This window comes from Suricata suricatta, chromosome 10 (genome assembly GCF_006229205.1).
Source record: "Suricata suricatta isolate VVHF042 chromosome 10, meerkat_22Aug2017_6uvM2_HiC, whole genome shotgun sequence".
Lineage (NCBI taxonomy): Eukaryota > Metazoa > Chordata > Mammalia > Carnivora > Herpestidae > Suricata > Suricata suricatta.
Window position 1 is genome coordinate 3,839,060 of NC_043709.1, and position 19,515 is coordinate 3,858,574.

At 39.9% G+C, this 19,515-nt stretch overlaps 1 protein-coding gene across 1 annotated transcript in view; it reads left to right on the forward strand.

Moving 5' to 3' along the window:
* Window positions 1-19,515, forward strand: part of SMC1B (structural maintenance of chromosomes 1B) — a 70,060-nt gene that overhangs the window by 377 nt on the left and 50,168 nt on the right. The window contains exons 2-4 of the mRNA XM_029954845.1: window positions 15,646-15,834; window positions 17,948-18,060; window positions 18,148-18,351. Of these exons, the coding sequence (XP_029810705.1) occupies window positions 15,646-15,834; window positions 17,948-18,060; window positions 18,148-18,351 (506 nt within the window). The remainder of the gene's footprint in view (window positions 1-15,645; window positions 15,835-17,947; window positions 18,061-18,147; window positions 18,352-19,515) is intronic.

A 19,515-nucleotide genomic window follows, 5' to 3' on the forward strand; every position in this document is an offset into this window, starting at 1 on the left:
CCAACCGTCCATCCCCAGCCCTCCGCACCCCCCATGCCAGGTGCCCACCCTCCCTCTGCAGCTGGGCCACGACCCAAGCCCGGGTTTGCCCAGGGCCCCTCCCCTTTGCCCTGGCTCCCCTGCTTTGTGGTGTCTCCTCCTGCCCTCCCAGGTCCCCGCCCTGTCACAAGCCGCTGTGAAGGCGCGCACACGAGTGTGTCTTCCCAGTGTCCGCTTTTTTCAGTCCTAAATCAAGGTGGCCATAAAGCAGTTTTGGGATTCCAAACTCGGACATTTCGCCACCAGTTTGACGTGGCCTCTTCCACGTCGCACAAAGCACACGGCACGACACGAGGTGGGACGGGAGGTGGGAAGGTAACCAGCCCGCCCTGAAGTCCGTGCTGAGACGCGGCCGCAGTCAGGGTCTCTGCTCCGAACTTCGTGCTTTTTACGTTCCAGCAGTGGAGGCTCTCGGTTCCTTCCTGAGGTCAAGCCCGCGGAGCCTCGCGCCCGGCTGCTGCCTTGAGGTGGTCCTAGCGGGGTCAGTGCCCGGGGAGTCAGAGGCTTTGCGCAAAAATCCTCTTTCTTAAATGTTTTTTTTTTTAATTTATTTTTGAGAGACAGAGAGAGACCGCGCGAGCAGGGGAGGGTCAGAGAGAGAGTGAGCGAGAGAGAATCTGAAGCAGGCTCCAGACTCTGAGCTAGTTGTTAGCACAGAACCCGATGCGGGGCTGGAACTCGGGAGCCTTGAGATAAAGACCTGAGCCGAAGCCAGACGCTTAACCGACTGAGCCACCCGGGCACCCCGCAAAAATCCTCTTTTGTAAAAAATGTTTATTTTTGAAAGAGAGACAAAGCGCGAGTCGGGGAGGGGCAGAGAGAAAGGGAGACACATAATTGGGAGCAGGCTCCAGGCTCTGAGCTGTCAGCACAGAGCCTGATGGCGGGACTCGAACTTGGGAACTGTGAGATAATAACCTGAGCTGAAGTCAGATGCTTCACCGACTGAGCCACCCAGGCGCCCCCACCCTCTTTTTTTTTTTTTTTTTTTAATTGAGCAAGAGAGATGGAGAGAGTGGGCAGGCTCTGGTGCCCAAGTGGGGCAGGGGGAGGGGGAGACTCTGGTGCAGGCTCCATGCTCAGCTTGCAGCCCCAGCAAGGCTAACCTCATGATGGTGAGATCACCGTCTGAGCGGAAATCAAGAGTCAGAGGTGTACCTGACTGAGCCACCCAGGTGCCCCCGAGTCCTCTCTTTTTAGCCGGATTTGATCAGTCCTGGCCTTCGCAGTCCTCTCGGTTTCTGCTGGTTATCAGTTCTGACTGTGTCACTGGCTGATGTGGGTCTGGGTGGGATCCAGTCTGTGCCCTTTGCTGCAAGGTCATTGCTGGACCCAGGCCCCTGCTTGACATGAGTGGCTGTCTGACTCTTGACGTTCCTCTCCATGCCCTCCCCTTCCTCATCCAAAGATCGGTAGTGAGATCTGGAGGAGATGAATTTGGAATTTGGGTTCAAGGAACTCTCTACGAAGGAATGCTGTAATAATGATGGCGTTCGTGGTGTTTTACCAAGTTCCTGGCGGCCCTGTTTCTGGTTAACCCTCACAAATGAGTATTATCGCATTTTATAGTTTAGGAAACAGGTTTGGAGAGGCCAGATGACTTCCCAAGGTTGCCTAGTAAGTGACAGGGCCTGGACTTCAGTTGGGGCCTGGCCAGGCTCCCCACTGCACGGTGATAAGAAACAGGAGGTGTAATGACCCCAGCCGGTGGAGGACCTGAAGTGATAGTTACTTTGAGCTTTTTCCTAACTCTTCTTTTGGCTCTCTCAGTCCAGATGTCCTTTCTGAGCCCGGAAACGATTCTTGGGTTGAAAGCTAATGTTTGCCCAAATAAATTAACTTATTTGACAGACCTTGAGTCGGAAACAAATATGTGTTTTCCTGGCACTCCAAATCTGGAGTATAATTATTATGAAACTTGGGAAATTTCTGCTGCTTTCTAAAAATAACTATTTAATGTTTTCTTTGCACTTAGTATATGTGAAAGAATATGTGAGCTTGGAAATAAGCACATAATTTAGGATTTTCTTGCCTCTTCTGTGTAATACGTTTACTCATTCACACATGATTCTGTTATCAAAAAGACACTGAAAAGATAATTATTATAAACATTCTTTGCATTCTTACCCTAATCTTCCCTCATTTATCAAGTCACTAGGCCCACCATCAGTTGATTTTCACCTTTTAACTGGTGATTATGTGAAGAGTTGCTCAATTATATTGTGTACTTACAACAGTGTAATGTTTTGAATGAGTATTTACGTAAAATACTACAGTCAGCCATTCAAGATCCTGTTGAAGTGCTGTTTTGAACTTTTTAGAACTAGTGCCAAACGGAAGTTTCAAAGTAATCTTATTTCTTACTTTAATTCAACAACACATTTTGTGATTAACAACAAATCTTAAGGTTATTGTGAAAATGCCTCCACAAATTCCTCTTGCCCCCATGCCCTAGAAGCCCCACTTCCCTCTTGAGAACCACTGGTGACCCAGAGACTTTGCATAGAACCACAGAAAGCCAGTCTTGGGTTATTGCAACATTGCCTTTAATATAATCCCTCTACAGCAAAAAATTCTGGTTTACTTTTTGCTGAATTTTGCATGAGCTGTTCACATTCTCCTTCTATACAAAGGCTAACACTCAGGATAATACCCAAGACTAATTTAATGGGTGGTATTTAATTTATATTCATTTGAACACTTGTGACTAAACCACCTTTTAATAAAAAATCTGATAATTACTGGTACATTTAGGTAGATTTTGTTAAACCAATTCATAATTTTCAACTATATTCATTTTCTGTTAAACTTCAATTTAGCTGGTTAGTTATACTTTTTGTAGTAATTTCCTGTTGTCACCACCTGTCAAAATTTGACATGTTCTCATTTGTTTTTAGTAAATCTAATGTTGAGTTTTTTGTGTGGTAGTGGGAAGAAATTTCATCTTTTTAACCTTGATGTTTTCCACTCAAATTTAGCAAATAGTTTTTGCAAATACATAGTGTTAGAAGCAAAAGGTATGTATTATAAGACGGCTTCTGCTCCCAAGGTATAGGGCGTATAACAAAATACACTAATTGAAATAGGCCCAATAACACTGTTTATGGAACCTTAAACATGGAAAATACTAGATCTGATTTGGGGGAGGGAGTATGGACAAGAAGAGGTCACGATTAGGGAAGGTTTTCTAGAGGAATTATCATTTGAGCTGGCTCGGAGAGTAAAGAGTATTTTTCTAAGGGTTTGGAAAGATCTGTTGGTGAGACAGCGAATAGTCCAAATTGGCAAGAATGTAGTGCCTGTGTAGGGGAGCAGTGGGACAGAACATCAAAATCCTATGGGGTAAGTCCTTGCCAGGGTGATATATTTAAATTTATGGAAAAAATGGTAGACTTGGAAGCATATTTAGCAGGGAAGTACTACAAGTGTACCTGAGTTCTCTCCACCTCTGTTTAAAGTCCTGCCCCCTTTTATTTTGTAATTTTTTCTCATTGGATTTTATCTTTCTCCCTTATTGGGTAATTTCCATTGGTATTAATATATGCCTTATTATCACTCTTATAGAGGGTAGATAGCTATATAAAAAAGTATAGTACCATGTTAATTGTAGAATTTAGTGTTAAATGTATGGGTGTTTACTATGAAATTCTTTAACTTTTCTTGTATGTTTGAAAAGTTTATACAGGTACCTGGGTGGCTTAGTCAGTTAAGCATTCTGACTCTTGATTTTGGCTCAGTTCCTGATGTCACTGTCATGGGTTCCCACTTAGGGCTCAGCATGGAGCCTGGAGCCTGCCTGGGATTCTCTCCTCCCTCTGGGTTTCTCCTCCACCTGTGCATTCTCTTCTCTCTCTCTCTTAAAATAAATAAGCTTGAAAAAAAGGAAAAAAAATTTTATGATGAAATGCTTGGGGGAAAATCCCTTGAACTTCACTGTCTCTTTAGGCTGTTACCCCAATTTATCCATACAGCGAAACTCTTTGAGCCATTCTCAAATTCTCCTGATTCATTGTTCAGTCCCAGGGTCCACTGAAGTGATTTCTCTATGTCACTGTTGACCTACACCTTGTTAAGAGTCAGTGGCCAATATCGTGTCCTCATCCGCTATGATATATCGGTGGTATTTCATTCATTTAAAAATGATCGAATGCCTATTATGTGCCATGTTCTATTCTCATCAGTGAACATATAAAAATCACTTCCCATATAGAACTTACATTCAAAGGCTGAGAGAGACAACAGACTAAATATGGAACGTATATAAGAATATTAAAGTTTTAAGTATTAAGGAGAAAAATAGAAACAGGAGAGAAATAGGAAATACTGAGGGTGTTTTTAAAGAAGTTGGTCAAGGGAAGGTTTTGCTGTCTAGGTGGCATGGTAGATCACATTTCATCCCTCCCTTGAGTCACTTTGCTCTTTTGACTTTGTATACTAACTAGGTTTTCTCCTGTTTCACTTGCACGCCCTCCGTTATTGGCGGATTCTCCCCTGGGTCTCTTAGGCACTGGAGTCCTCCCGCCCTCTGGATATAAGTCCTTTGTCTTTTCCCTATGTTCTTTTCCCACATGATCTTATTCAGTTTCATAGCTTCAAATACCATCCTTATGCTACTGACTTCCAAAAGTGTGTATTGGCCTATAATATTCAGCACTTTCCCTGTAAAATACTATAATTAGGGGTGCCTAGCTGGCTCAGTCAAGTTCAAGCCCCATGTTGGGCATAGAAATTACTTAAAAATAAAATCTTAAAAATAAAATAAAATATTATAATCAGAAAGAGCAGTAAATTTCCTCTCCCCCACTTTCATGAGACAAATTTGTTCCTTCCTAGGTCTTACCTGCTTGTAAGGGGCGCAGTAGGACCAGAAACCCAGCGTCACTCTTTATTCCTCCTGCACCCCACTTCCCTCATCTTATCTTCTATTAATCCTAATAACTCTACCTCTGAAATACATCCTGAACCCAGTTGTTTCTTGTCTTTTGTTTTGGTTTTTTGGCCACTATCACAGTCGAAGCTGCTAGAGCTCTCATTTGGACTGTTGCTATAACCTCGTAACACATCCCTCTGCTTGCTTTCTTGTTTCCCTCCAGTTTGTTTTCACAGCGCCCAGAGTGAGTGGTTAACACAAACAAAGGAAATCTGTAAATCAGAGCACTGCACAGCTTAAAACTCTCAAATGGCTTTTCCACACTTGGAATAAAATCCAGTTATTTCCTGCCATGATCCACAAAACCCTTTATGATCTGGCCTCTGTGTATTTCTTTTCTCTAATATTCTTTTTTCCTGTATTTACTATGCTTTGGTCAGAATTGCTTTTCTTTTTTGCCTGCCTTATGCAGACCAATCTTCTTTCTGTTTCAGAGTCTTAGCATATGCTGTTCCTTGGACTTAGAATGCTTTTACTTCCAGAGTTTCATATGCCTGCCACCTAAATGAATTCTCCTCCATCTTTAAATAAATTCTTCCTGTCACACCCAGAACACTGCCAGTCTGGGCCAGTTTTACCTCCTTACTAACCTGCCCTCTTCCCTCTGTTGCCACTTCTGTCAGTGTTTCAGGCTCTCCTCATTTCTTCCTTGGATTAATGCAGTAATCTTTTAGCTGAGTTCCCAGTCTTTGATCTTACCCTATTTAAATCCATATGCCACCCTGCTACCTCAGTCATCTTCATTTGTTTCCAGAAGAAGATCCATTTTATTTCTTGATAGATGAGGAAAAGACATTTGAAAAAATTTAGTACCTAAAAGACTGATGGGTTCAAATTAAATAGTTTTGGTTAGATTCCATTAGATGTGATGTTGTGTATTTCGCATTGTATTACATCACATAATATCTATTTGTTTTACTACTAGTGATGGTAAGATTGACATTTTAGGATTACAGCGGTGACAGTGATCACTACATTGTACAATTAGTTCTTCCCTTCTAACTAGTCTGTTACGGTTACTAGTGTTACTTTGACATAATACAAAAATGTTCTTTATCAACCATTTACCCAAGTGTTTTTCTAAATTTTATTAAGTTTTAAATTTTAATTCCAGTATAGTTAGCATACAGTGTTATGTAAGTTTCAGGTATACGATATAGTGATTGAAGAATTTTATACATTACTCCGCATTCATCATGATAGGCATACTCTTTAATCTCCTTTATTCCCCGTCACCTGTTTCATGCATCCCCCCCCCCATCTGTCCTTTGGTAACCGGATTTCTTCTCTATACTTAGCGTTTCTTGGTTTGTTTCTCTTTCTCTTTTTCTTCTTTGTTTCTTAAATTCCACATGAGTGAAATATGGTATTTGTTATTCTCTGATTTATTCCACTTAGCATTGTACTCTCTAGCTCCATCCATATTGTTGCAAATGGCAAGACTTCATTCCTTTTTATGACTACTCCATTGTCTATACATGCTACATCGTCTTTATCCGTGGACACCTGGACTGCTCACGTATCTTGGCCAATGTAAGTAATGCATCTATAAATATAGGGGTCCATGTATCCTTTAGAATAAGTGTTTTTGTATTCTTTGGTTAATGCCTAGTAGTGTGATTACTGGATTGTAGGGTAGTTCTTATTTTTAATTTTTTGAGGAACCTCCATACTGGTTTTCAGAGTAGCTATACCAGTTTGCATTCCCACCAACAGTGCACAAGGGTTTCTGTTTCTCCACATCCTCGCCAACACCTGTTTTTTTGTGGTTTTGATTTTAGCCATTATGGAAGGTGTGAAGTGATACCTCATTGTAGTTTTTTCTGCTTTTTATTTTAATGTTTTTTTATTTATTTTTGAGAGACAGAGACAGCGCAAGCAGGGAAGGGTCAGAGAGAGAGGGAGACACAATCTGAGGCAGCTCCAGGCTCTGAGCTAGCTGTCAGCACAGAGCCTGATGCAGGGCTCGAACCCACGAACTTTGAGATCATGACCTGAGCCGAAGCCAGACGCTTAACCGACTGAGCCACCCAGGTGCCTCTCGATGTAGTTTTGATTTGCGTTTCCCCAATGATGAGTGATGTGGAGGATCTTTCCGTGTGTCCCTAGGCCACCTGTATGGTTTCCATGGAGAGATGTCTGTTTATGTTTGTTGTCTGCCCATTTTTTAACTGGATTGTTTATATTTTGGGTGTTGAGTGGTATAACTTCTTTATATATTTTAGATAGTAATCCTTTATTGACTATGTCACTTGCAAAGATCTTGTCCCATTCCATAGGTTGTCTTTTAGTTTTGTTGATTGTTTTCTTTGCAGAAGCTTTTTATTTTGATGTAGTTATAGTAGTTTATTTTTGCTTTTATTGCCCTTGCTTCAGGGGACCTGTCTAGAAAATACTGCTATAGCTGATGTCCAAGATACTACTATGTGTGCTACCCGAATGGTTTTAATGCCAAATAAAATTTTGACTGAATCAGCATTTCATTAAGGTTTACAAAACTGAGGGGTTTCTAAAGCTTATTTATTTTGAGAAAGAGAACACACGTGTGTACTTGTGTGTGAGCATGGGAAGGGCAGAGACAGAGGGGGACAGACAATTTCAAGCAGAGAATCTCTGTGCTCACAGGGCAGAGCCCAATGTGGGGTTTGATCCCACAAACCATGAGAATATGACCTGAGCTGAAATCAAAGAGTAAGACACTTAACCAACTGAGCTACCCAGGTGCCCTCCATTCAGTATTTACATAACTATGTTTTCACAGTGCCTTGGTTCTTGTCATTGCAAATATTTTTTCTTACTTTGAAAATCATAGTTCCTTACATCACTAATATACTTATTTGCCTCAATCTATAATATAGAGAAAATGATCTTAAAACTACCGATACCAGTATCACTACAAATAATAAACATACTGAAGGAAATTTAAAAAATGTTTATACTTCTTTTTGGTCCTTGAACTACATCCCACTAAGAATGTACAGTCAGAATATTGTGATCTGAAGTCCCTTGAAATAAACCATTTCTCAGTATGGCTATCACAATTTAATATTCACTTAAGTTTACTTGTTTCTGACTGTTTTCATTTATAGAATTTTTATTTTTATTTTTATTTTATTATTTTTTTAGAGAGAGGGAATCTTAAGCAGGCTTAAGACATAGAGGTGGAGCTCAGTATCATGATCCTGAGATCATGACCTGAGTCAGATGCTTAACTGACTAAGCCACCCAGCCACCCTTCTTTTATAGAATTTAAAAATTTTGTTTCTTTTTAAATAAATTGGCAATACATACACATATTTCAAAGTTCAAAACTGTATACAAAAGTGTATACCAAGAAATCTTGCTTCTTCCCTGTTCCCCCTATCAGTCAGGGTCCCAGCAGGAAGAAGGTGACACACTCAAATGAGGACCATTTGCAGAAGATTCGCTTACAAAGGGAGTAATTACAAATGCGTGGGAGGCTATAGAGGAATTGCCAGGACTAGAGGAATTGCCTGGTTAGCGTGATGGGTCTGTCACCACCCAAGGCCCAGAGAGGAAGGAACCTGGAAGGAAATTTGAAAGGGTGGTGACCTAGCGAAGGATACAGCTAGTGTGAAGCACCCTCACGGAGAGGAAAGTAAGGGAATAAATGCCTTGACAGTATTCTTTTCCTTCCTTCTTGCCTGAGCTCCAGGTTGGCCCAATCCGAGTAGAAGCCAAAAGGCATGAGAGCCTGTTGATACAGGGCAGACTACGGACCAGGAGAGAAAGACTGGTGTCCAACTCAGGTTTCCTTGTCCTGCTCTTCACCTCGTATAGATAACCATTTATTTTTATTTTTAGTTTTTTTCTGCTAATTTAGCTCCCTTTTTTTCTTTTATAGTTTATTGTCAAGTTGGTTTCCATATAATACCCAGTGCTCATCCCAACAAGTGCCTTCCTCCATGCCCATCACCCCGCTTCCTCTGTCCCCCTCCCCCATTAACCCTCAGTTTGTTCTCAAGAGTCTCATGGTTTGCCTCCCTCCCTCTCCCCAGCTGTTTTTCCCCCTTCCCCTCCCCCATGGTCCTCTGTTAAGTTTTTCCTGTTCTACTTAATGAGTGAGAACATATGGTATCTGCCCTTATCTGCCTGCCTTATCTCACTTAGCATGGCACCCTTGAGTTCCATCAACATTGCTATAAATGGCCAGATTCCATTCTTTCTCATGGCCATGTAGTACTCCATGGTATATATAAACCACATCTTCTTGATCCGTTCATCAGGTGATGGACATTTAGGCTCTTTCCATGATTTGGCTATTGTTGAAAGTGCTGCTATGAATATTGGGGTACGTGTGCGCCTATGCATCACTGCTGTATCCCTTGGGTAAATCCCTAGCAGTGCTATTGCTGGGTCATAGGGGTGTTCTATGGATAGTTTTTTGAGGAACCTCCACACTGTTTTCCAGAGTGACTGCACCAGTTTACATTCCCACCAGCAGTGCAGGAGGGTGCCCGTCTCTCCACATCCTCAGCAGCATCTGTAGTCTCTTAATTTGTTCATTTAGCCACTCTGACTGGCGTGAGGTGGTATCTCAGTGTGGTTTTGATTTGTATTTCCCTGATGATTGACGCTGAGCATCGTTTCATGTGTCTGTTGGCCATCTGGATGTCCTCTTTGGAGAAGTGTCTGTTCACGTCTTCTGCCCATTTCTTCATTGGATTATTTCGTTTTTAGGTGTGGAATTTGGCGACCTTATATAGATTTTAGATACTAGCCCTTTATCCAGTATGTCTTTTATAACTACCTTTTCCCATTCTGTTGGTTGCTTATTAGTTTTTATTGTTTCCTTTGCTGTGCAGAAGCTTTTTCTCTTGATGAGGTCCCAATAGTTCATTTTTGCTCTTGATTCCCTTGCCTTTAGGGATGTGTTAAGTAAGAAATTGCTGCAGTTGAGGTCAAGGAGGTTGTTTCCTGCTTTCTCCTCGAGGGTTGGTTGGTTTGTTTTTAATTTTTTTTCTTATGTCTTTATTTTTTTATTTTCAGAGACAGAGACAGGGAGTGAGCAGGGGAGGGGCAGAGAGAGAGGGAGACACAGAATCCAAAGCAAGCTCAGGCTCTAAGCTGTCAGCACAGAGCCTGACGCGGGGCTCAAACCCACGGACTGTGAGACCATGACCTGAGCCTTAGTCGGACATTTAACCGACTGAGCCACCTAGGTGCTCCTCTCCTCTAGGGTTTTGATGGTTTCCTGCCTCACATTGAGGTCCTTCATTCGTTTTGAGTTTATTTTTGTGTATGAGAAAGTGGTCTAGTTTCATTCTTTTTGCATGTTGCTGTCTGGTTCTCCCAGCACCACCTGTTAAAGAGGCTGTCTGTTTTCCTTTGGATACTCTTTCCTGCTTTGTCAAAGATTAATTAGCCATATATTTGTGGGTCCAATTCTGGGTTCTCTGTTCTATTCCATTGGTTTATGGGTCTGTTTTTGTGCCAATACATACTGTCTTGATGACGGTTTTTTAGTAGAGGCTAAAGTCTGGGATTGTGATGCCTCCCGTTTTGGTTTTCTTCTTCAATATGACTTTGGTTATTCGGGGTCTCTTGTGGTTCCATATGAATTTTAGGATTGTTTGTTCTATCTTTGAGAATTCTGGTGCAATTTTGATTGGGATTGCATTGAATGTGTAGATTGCTTTGGGTAATAATGACATCTTAGCAATATTTATTCTTCTGATTCATGAGCATGGAAGACCATTCATCTCTTGATTGTCATTCAGTGTTTCTTTTTGCAAATACAAGCAAATATGGATGTATTGCTATTTCTAAACCCTGACTTCTCATTACATCAAAGTTCATATTTAGTTTTTTTACTATATATGCTGTTATGCACCTTTTTTATTTACTACATCCTGTTCTCTTTCTGTTGTGTAGTTCTCCATTTTGTAGGTGTTATACAGCTATTTCAAGTATTCCTTTAATTTTTGGACACTTGAGTTATTTCCAATCTTTTTCTGTTAGAAACAACCTGTAATGAATTGCATAATTGTATATTTCCCATTGCACAGTTGTGCACATAAATCAAGGAGATAGGATTTTAAAAGTGGAATTGCTGACTCAAAAGATGAATGGATTTAGATAAAGTGTTAGTATCCAAAATATATTACAGAAGCATACAACTCAACACCCAAAAAACAAATAATCCAATTAAAAATGGACAGACAACATGAACAGACATTTCTCCACAGAACACACACAGATGGTCAGCAGACACAGGAAAAGACCCTCCACATCACTCATCATCAGGGAAATGCAAATCAAAATTACAATGAGATATCACGTCATACCTGCCACAGTGGCTAAAATCAAAAGCACAAGAAACAACAGATAGTGGCCAGGATGTAGAGAAAAAGAAACCCTTGTGCACTCTTGGTGGGAATGCAAACTGGTGCAGCCACTGTGGAAAACAGTATAGAGATTCATTGGAAAGTTAAAAACAAAACTAGCCTATGATTCAACAGTTGCACTATTGGATATTTACCCAAAGAATACGAAAACACGAATTCAGGGGCACCTGGGTGGCTCAGTCAGTTATGTGTCTGACTTCAGCTCGGGTCCCAACCTCACAGTTGTGAGTTTTAGCCCTGCATCAGGCTCTGTGCTGACAGCTCGGGAGCTTGGAGTCTGCTTCAGATTCTGTGTCTCCCTCTCTCACTGCCCCTCTCCTGCTCTCTCTCTCTCAGAAATGAATAAACATTTTAAAAATTAAAAAAAACCACTAATTGAGAGGGATATGTGCACCCGTGTTTATAGATGCATCACTTTACAGTGGCCAAGATAATGTAAGCGGCCCCGGGGTCCGTCAACTGATGAATAGATAAAGAAGCTATGTATGTGATGTATACCACATGCATACACATATCGTATATACAGACACACAGAATATTATTCAGCCATGAAAAGGGAATGAAATCTTGCCATTTGCAATGACACAGATGGAGTTAGAGAGTGTAATGCAAAGTGAAATAAGTCAGAGAGACATTTCATATGATTTCATATGTGAAATTTAAGAAGCAAAGCAAAAAGACACAAAGAAACAGACTTAACTATAGAGAATAAACATTCTCTCCCAAAGGGGAGGTAGGTTAGGGGGATTGCGGAAATAGGTAAAGGGATTAAGAGTGTGCTTATCATGATGAGCATGGTATAATATATGGGACTCTTGAGTCACTGTATTGTGTATCTGAAGTTTATCTTAACTATACCAGAATTCAAATAAAAAATAGGAATGGATTTATAATTTCATTAGCTATCACCAAATCTCCCCTCTATAGGGGTTGTATCATTTTGTAATTCCAATAACAATATATGAAAGGGTCTGTTTACCTTCTGCCTCACCAAAGGAATGTGTTAAAGTTTTGGATTTTTGCCGGTATGATAGAACTGGTAGTCAATACAGTTTTAATTTACATTCTCTTACTATGACTGAGCTTAAGTATCTTCATGTTTTTAGGAGCCTTTTATGTTTCTTTTTCTCTGAATTGCCTTTTTATGTCCTTTGCTCATTTTTCTGGTGGATTATTGTCTGAGAAATTTTGATAAAACATGTCTGAAAAAGTCACTGCTATTCAGAAAATCCTCCAGTGGCTTCATATAATCTTCAGCATAAAGTTTAATTTTTCTTTTACCATTTTCAACCTGGTAAGTTCTGCTCCACCTATATAAAATTCTTTGCCCTTAAAAATAATTTTTTTAACATTTCTGAGACAGAAAGAACATGACCAGGGGAAAGGCAGAGAGAGAGAGAGGGAGACACAGAATCTGAAGCAGGCTCCAGGGTCCAAGCTCCAAGCTGTCAGCACAGAGCCCGACGCAGGGCTCAAACTCACGAACGCAAGATCATGACCTGAGCCGGAGTCAGACACGTAACTGACTGAGCCCCCCAGGTGCCCCTTATTTGTCATTTTTTTTTTTTTACTGGAATGGTACCATGCTCCCTCACTTCTTCATACCTGTGACCAGGCTGTTCTCTATTCCTGGAGTGGTATGTTTCTCCCGTTCCCGAACTTCTAATTATCCTTTAAAACTTAGCCCCGAATCATCTCCTGCTAAAGTCTTCTCAGAGCCTCTAGTAGTTAGTGCTACTCTTAAGTGTGTCTAGGTATGTTAATTTTATTTTAGAACTTATTATAGTGGATTATAATTCTGCTTTTTGTGGGAAGAGTATAGATTTTGGATTCAGACACCTCCAAAACATACAATTTGTTTGACCTTGAGTCTCTTACTTTTTCATCTTTGAAACAGAAATTAAAACCTACCTCATAGAATTGTTGCAAAGACTAACAGATGTGGAATCTCTGGCATAAAATGGAGTTCAATAAAAACTTGTCCTATAACCAACTGTTAGCACCGTAGAAGAGAGTCTTACCTATTATTTACACTTTTAGCCCCAGTATTTAGCAGAGAGCCTGGTTAATAGGTGCTCAGTAAATGTCTGTGGGATGAATAAGTGAATCTAAGGAGGCAAGAGCGTGATGGTTGAGTACAGCTACGCGGCTCCTGCAGTAACAAGAGCTTGAATGGGCAGAAGGATGGGAAAGAAGGAGAAGACAGGAGGAGGAGATCAGGAGGATATTCAGAATAGGAATGAAAAGGGACTTAGCATGTTAGGTAAGAAAGCAAGTGAATGGAAATATTAAGGTTTTGAGATGGGAGAGTGGTTGTGTAATTTTTAAATCTTTGAGTATTTGGTACATCTTTGTCAAGTGATGACGACCTAAAAGATAATTCTTCTGGAACTATTACTTTCCTGAGTTATTTGCAGCAGAGGTCCCCTGTCTGACCATTACCAAACTGGACTTGACTTGTTCATTTGTTCGTTCATTCATTCATTCATTCTTTTCAGCAGATGAGTCTTAAGCTAACGCCAGCTGGTAAACAGGCTCTTAATAAATGTTTCCTGACCATCTTCTCTGAAGTTGTCTCTCCCAGTTACCATGTATTCATCACCCAGTCTATTTCCTCATGATACTTATTCTAGTATGTAATTGTCTTTTGTCTTCTGTCTCTCTTAATAGAATATGTCTCATTAGGCAGGGAGGTTTTTTGTCTTGTTCTTTTACTGTATCCTCATGACCTAACACATAATAGATATTCAAAATATATTAATGGAATAAGTTAATTTGGGTAAGCAAGTATTTATTTTAGGCAGATTTTAAATAAGGATTGACCAAAACCGGTTTCTTTTAAATTGTTACAGTCAGACTTAATTCCATTAAGTTAGTATTCACTTTGTCCTATCTGATTTACAATAGCTTTTAATCTGCAGATTGTCAGCAACCCAGACAGCCATGTTTCATACCCAATAGTTAATTGAAACTTAGCTAAATAAATTTGTAGCGTTTTAACCTCTTCAAATTCTTTTTAGAAAGATTATAAACTGGGGAGCCTGGCTGGCTCAGTTGGTAGAGCATGGACTCTTCTTGATCTCAGGGTTGTGAGTTGAAGCCAAATTCTTAAACTTCTAAAACTAAGCCATGTTCCACTGGCTTAGTATTTTCTTTGTATTATCTTCCCCCTGTTCCGGCACTGGAAATTTAAGGTCCTTGTGGATCTGGGGGAAGGAATGTGTTTGATTGATTGATAGATCGATAAGAGATGGTAGTAGCAAGGACGTAGCACTTTGGAAATTGTCTTAGAGCAAACTGTGGGCTCATGTTATCATGACTGGATAACAATTTGTCCTTTGGATCAGGAATCCCCAAGACTACCTTCCCATTTCAGTGATTTGCTAGGAGGATTCACAGAACTCAGTGTATAGTTGTATTCAGGATTGTTAGGTGTTCAGTGAAAGGGAACAGAGCAAACTCGGCAAGGGGGAAGGCACGTGGGGGCAAACAGGAAACCAGGCACAAGGTTCTAAGAAAACTCCCCCCAGTGGAGTCACACAGGAAGGCAACTCCTCCAGCAATGAGTGGTAGCAATATGCATGAAATGCTGTCTACCAAAGAACCTCAGGTAGACTCCATGCCCAGGGTTTTTGCAGGGGAATGGTCAGCTGAGCGCCCTCTGTCTAGCACAAACCAAAATCTACCAAAATTCCAGACTCTTAAAAAGAAAACATGGGTCTAGCATAAATCATATTGTATAAACACTTTAGGCACAATGAAACATTCTTATCAGAAAATGATGGAAACCTTCCCAAAATACAAATCCCCAGATTCTAGTCAATCTTGTGAGAGGCCTTTCAAAGGATTGCAGCCTCAGGTCTGCTCTATAACTTTTCTGTACACCAGTTCCTACCAGTCAAATATTCTGGCAACCTTATTCTAGTCCTTGGGAATATCTTGGACATAGCCATTTTTTAAAATAAGTGATGATTAATATTCATAAAATGGAATAACTGAAATTCAGAGAGGTTAAATGATTTGCCATAGTATGTAATATTTAATAATGGCAGAGAGCTGGGGTTTAAACCCACTTACTTAGATCTTAAATTATGCCACTTAATATCTGCCACAGCTGCACGGAGGAACCCAGGGGCCTGTGTGAAACTGTGCATCACATGATCTTAAATACAGACGGGACAGTACTGCTGTGTAGACACATATATTGGCTATATTTCACTTCCATTGGTGGCTTCTTTGGCTCTGGACAAAGTTTATTATTATGATTTTTATTATTAAGGGATAACTTTTTTCTCTCTTCTTGCCCAGGAAAATCTAATGTAATGGATGCACTTAGTTTTGTGATGGGAGAGAAAATAGCTAATTTAAGAGTGAAAACTATTCAAGAACTCATTCATGGAGCACATATTGGAAAACCTGTCTCCTCTTCTGCGAGTGTAAAAATGGTTTATGTGGAGGAAAGTGGAGAGGAGAAAACATTTACAAGGATTATCCGAGGTATTTTTTTTTGTAGATATTTCCTTATGAGTCCTTTGATTTTTCAAAAGTTAAGTCAAATGACCTGTTTTTTCTTTTTTTGAAGGGTGTAATTTATTATTTTACTGGCATAGTAAACTAGAGATCTGTTTTTTCTCTCTTTCTCTCTCACATGACAAATCTCAGAAGCAAATAATAGAACCTGTATGATTCTCCACTAAGACCCTTCTTAAAGCAGACATATTTGTTCAAATTTCTCTACTGTCAAATAGCATTTTTCTACTGCTTATTAGGTTAAAATGAAGGAGATCCTTTATGTTTATCTGTTTTCTTGGTGATGAACTGCTTGTATATGTATACATCCTATAGTTTAGAGAGAGAGCATGCATGCGCATGTGAGCAGGGGAGGGGCAGAGAATCTCAAGCAGGCTCCACGCTGTCAGCAAGGAGCCCGCCATAGGGCTCAGCCTCACAAGTCGTGAGATCATGACCTGAGCCGAGACTAAGGGCCACATGCTTAATGAGCTGAGCTACCCAGATGCCCCTGTATTTTTGGTTTGTATAGAATGGTTTTCTACCACTAAGTAGCGATTTGAGTGAAATATACGAATTTGTATTTTGTGAGTTAAATAATGAAGTTCCTGTTTTCTGAAGAAGCAAGATTGAGAGTTGTTTTGAATATCTTTTCTATATGGTAAGAGTTACAGAGCCTCCATAATATAGGCATGTCTTGGTTTTTGTTTTTTATATTTTATTCTGGTCCACTAGAACATAGTCTTAAAAAAAAAAGAACATGGTCTTAATGTTCCAATGTATAAATACTATTTTATTAATACTTATATTGTATACTTATACCTTAATGTGTAATTTAAGTATTTTACCACCTTATCACCTAAATATCTTTATTGGTGAATTTTCCCACTTTCTTTGGGTTTTTACTCAAAAGTTTCTGTTTCAGTAAGGATTCTCTAGCCTACTCTTTAATAAATTGTGATAAATTTATTTTTCCCATCTTTATTGAAGTATAATGGACAGGTAAAAAATTGCATATATTTAGGGGCACCTGGCTGGCTCAGTAGGCAGAGCACGTGACTCCTGATCTGGAGGTTGTGGGGTTTGAGCCCCCATTGGGCCTAGAGCTTACTTTATAACACTTGACCAACATCTCCCCATTGTTTATCCGCCTGGCCACTGGCATCCACCGTTCTGTTCTCTGCTTCTATGAGATTAACTATTTTAGATTCACCTGTAAGTGTGTTGATGCAGTATGCCTGGGCGCTCTATTCTGTTGATTGGTGTCTGTGTCTATTTTTATATCAGCGCCATAATGTCTTGATTACTGTGGCTTTGTGATCTGTGTTCATACCAGAAGTGCGATGCCTCCGCTTTGTTTGTTCTCAGCCCGTCTGTCCTTGTTCAGGCTGCTGTAACAAAATACCTCAGCCTAGATAGCTTGTAAACAATAAAAATTTATTTCTCACACTTCTGGAAGCTGGAAGTCCAAGATCAGGTTGCCAGTATGGTCAGATGAGGGGCTCTCTTCCCGGTTGCATACAGCTCATTGGGTTCTCACATGGTGGAAGGAATTAGGGAGCACTGTTGGGTCCCTTTTATGAGCCCACTAATCCCACTCATGAGGGTTCCACAGTCACAACTTAATCACCTCCCAAAGGCCCCACCTTCTAACACCATCACTTTGAGGGTTAGGATTTCTACGTATGAATTGAGGGGAGACATAAGCATTCAGCCCATAATACTCTCCTATTTAAGATTGCAATATCTGTTCCCTGTCACAGAAACTTCCATATCTCCTTCCCACCTCTCTTTTACTCCTTAGCACTTAACACTTTCTCACGTAATCTTTATTGTACTTACATATCTCAGTTTTGTCTGCCCTGTGGGATATATAAGCTCCTTGAGATCCAGACTGTCCTCTGTTTGTTCACTACTGTAGAATTCTCCTTGGCATGTATAGTAGATGTTCAATAATTATTGACTGATTAAATGTATTTATTAGTAACACCTATGTTCTTACATAACTGGCCACTTCAATAAGAAAAATACTTTTACTATATTTTGAATAGTTGTTATATGTCTGGTATTTATAGTTCCAATAACAGTTTTATTCTCTTAGGGGGATGCTCAGAATTTCATTTTGATGATAATCTAGTGAGTCGTTCTGCTTACATAGCCATGTTGGAAAAAATAGGCATAATAGTCAGAGCACGGAATTGTCTCGTTTTTCAGGTAAGTAACTGTACTAGTTTATTTGGTTCATGATTTTGAAAATGCATCTATATACTTTATATTGGTGTACTTTACTGTTTTTAAAAGGGAACTGTAGAGTTGATTTCAATGAAAAAACCCAAAGAAAGAACCCAGTTTTTTGAGGAAATCAGCACTTCAGGAGAGCTCATAGGAGAATATGAGGAAAAGAAAAGAAAGTTACTAAAAGCTGAAGAGGATGCACAGTTTAATTTTAATAAGAAAAAAAATGTGGCTGCAGAGCGCAAACATGCAAAGCTAGAGAAAGAAGAGGTAAGGCGGCGTGAAGATGAACCAATACGTGTTGGACACAAAGACTTTCAGTCTGTTCACATTGTTAGATCTTGGCTTTGGGTTACTAAAAAAATAATATAAGACAAATGAAGCCCACTATTCATTAAAAGTAAACTTTTTGATGTAGTTTCTGCTGTTTTGTTTTTGTTTTTTGCTAAATAGGCAGTACTACCTGAAGTACAAAAATGTTGGATTTTACCAACTAAAAATAAGCTTGAGGGGTGTGTATCTTATGTGGTGCAGGCTTTCAACTTTTGGATCTTGTCCTCTTAACATTCTTTTAAATTATTGAGGTCCCCAAAGGGTTTCTGTTAATGTGGGTCATTTCTACCAATATTTATTGTATTTGAAAATAAAACTGAGAAATTAAAAATATATTATTACCAATGTAAAAACAGCAATAAGAAACATTACACATTAACATAAATAACATTTTTATGAAAAATAACTGCATTTTGTAAAACTAACTAGAAGGGTGACATTGTTTTACATATTTATAATCTCCTTAAAATATGGCTTAATAGTAGACTGATGAATTCTCCTATCTCCTCCTGTATAAAATCTTATTTATGTTAAGGCCTAGCAGCTTTATCCACCATTGGCTTTTGCACCATCAGTGTAAGTATCAACACAATGAAAAAGGCAAATGAAGTCTTACTGTTATTATGGAAAGAGTTTTGACTTCTAGGGTCTCCCTAAAAGGGTATTGGGAACCTCTAGGAGGCCATAGACATGCTTTTCATATTGCTGTTTTGTGGTATTTTTTGGTGTGCTTTAGAGTGCCTAGTATGGTACCTAATTTATGGTTGATAGTTCTTTGCATTTAGCGTGATCTTTGTTCAGGTACCTGGGTGGCTCAATCGGTTAAGCGTTCAACTTTGGCTCAGGTCATGATCTCACAGTTTGAGGGTTCAAACCCCATGTTGGTCTCTGTGCTGACAGCTTGGAGCCTGCTTTGGATTCTGGGTCTCCCTCTGTTTCTGCCCCTTCCCTGCTTGCACTCTGTGTCTTTTCTCTCTCTCAAAAATATATAAACATTAAAAACTAAGAGTTGGACCCTCAATGGACTGAACCACCCAGGCGCCCCAAATTCTGTCTTGCACAAACCCTCTATCAGTGCAGTGCTTTCCATTAGTGTCCCTG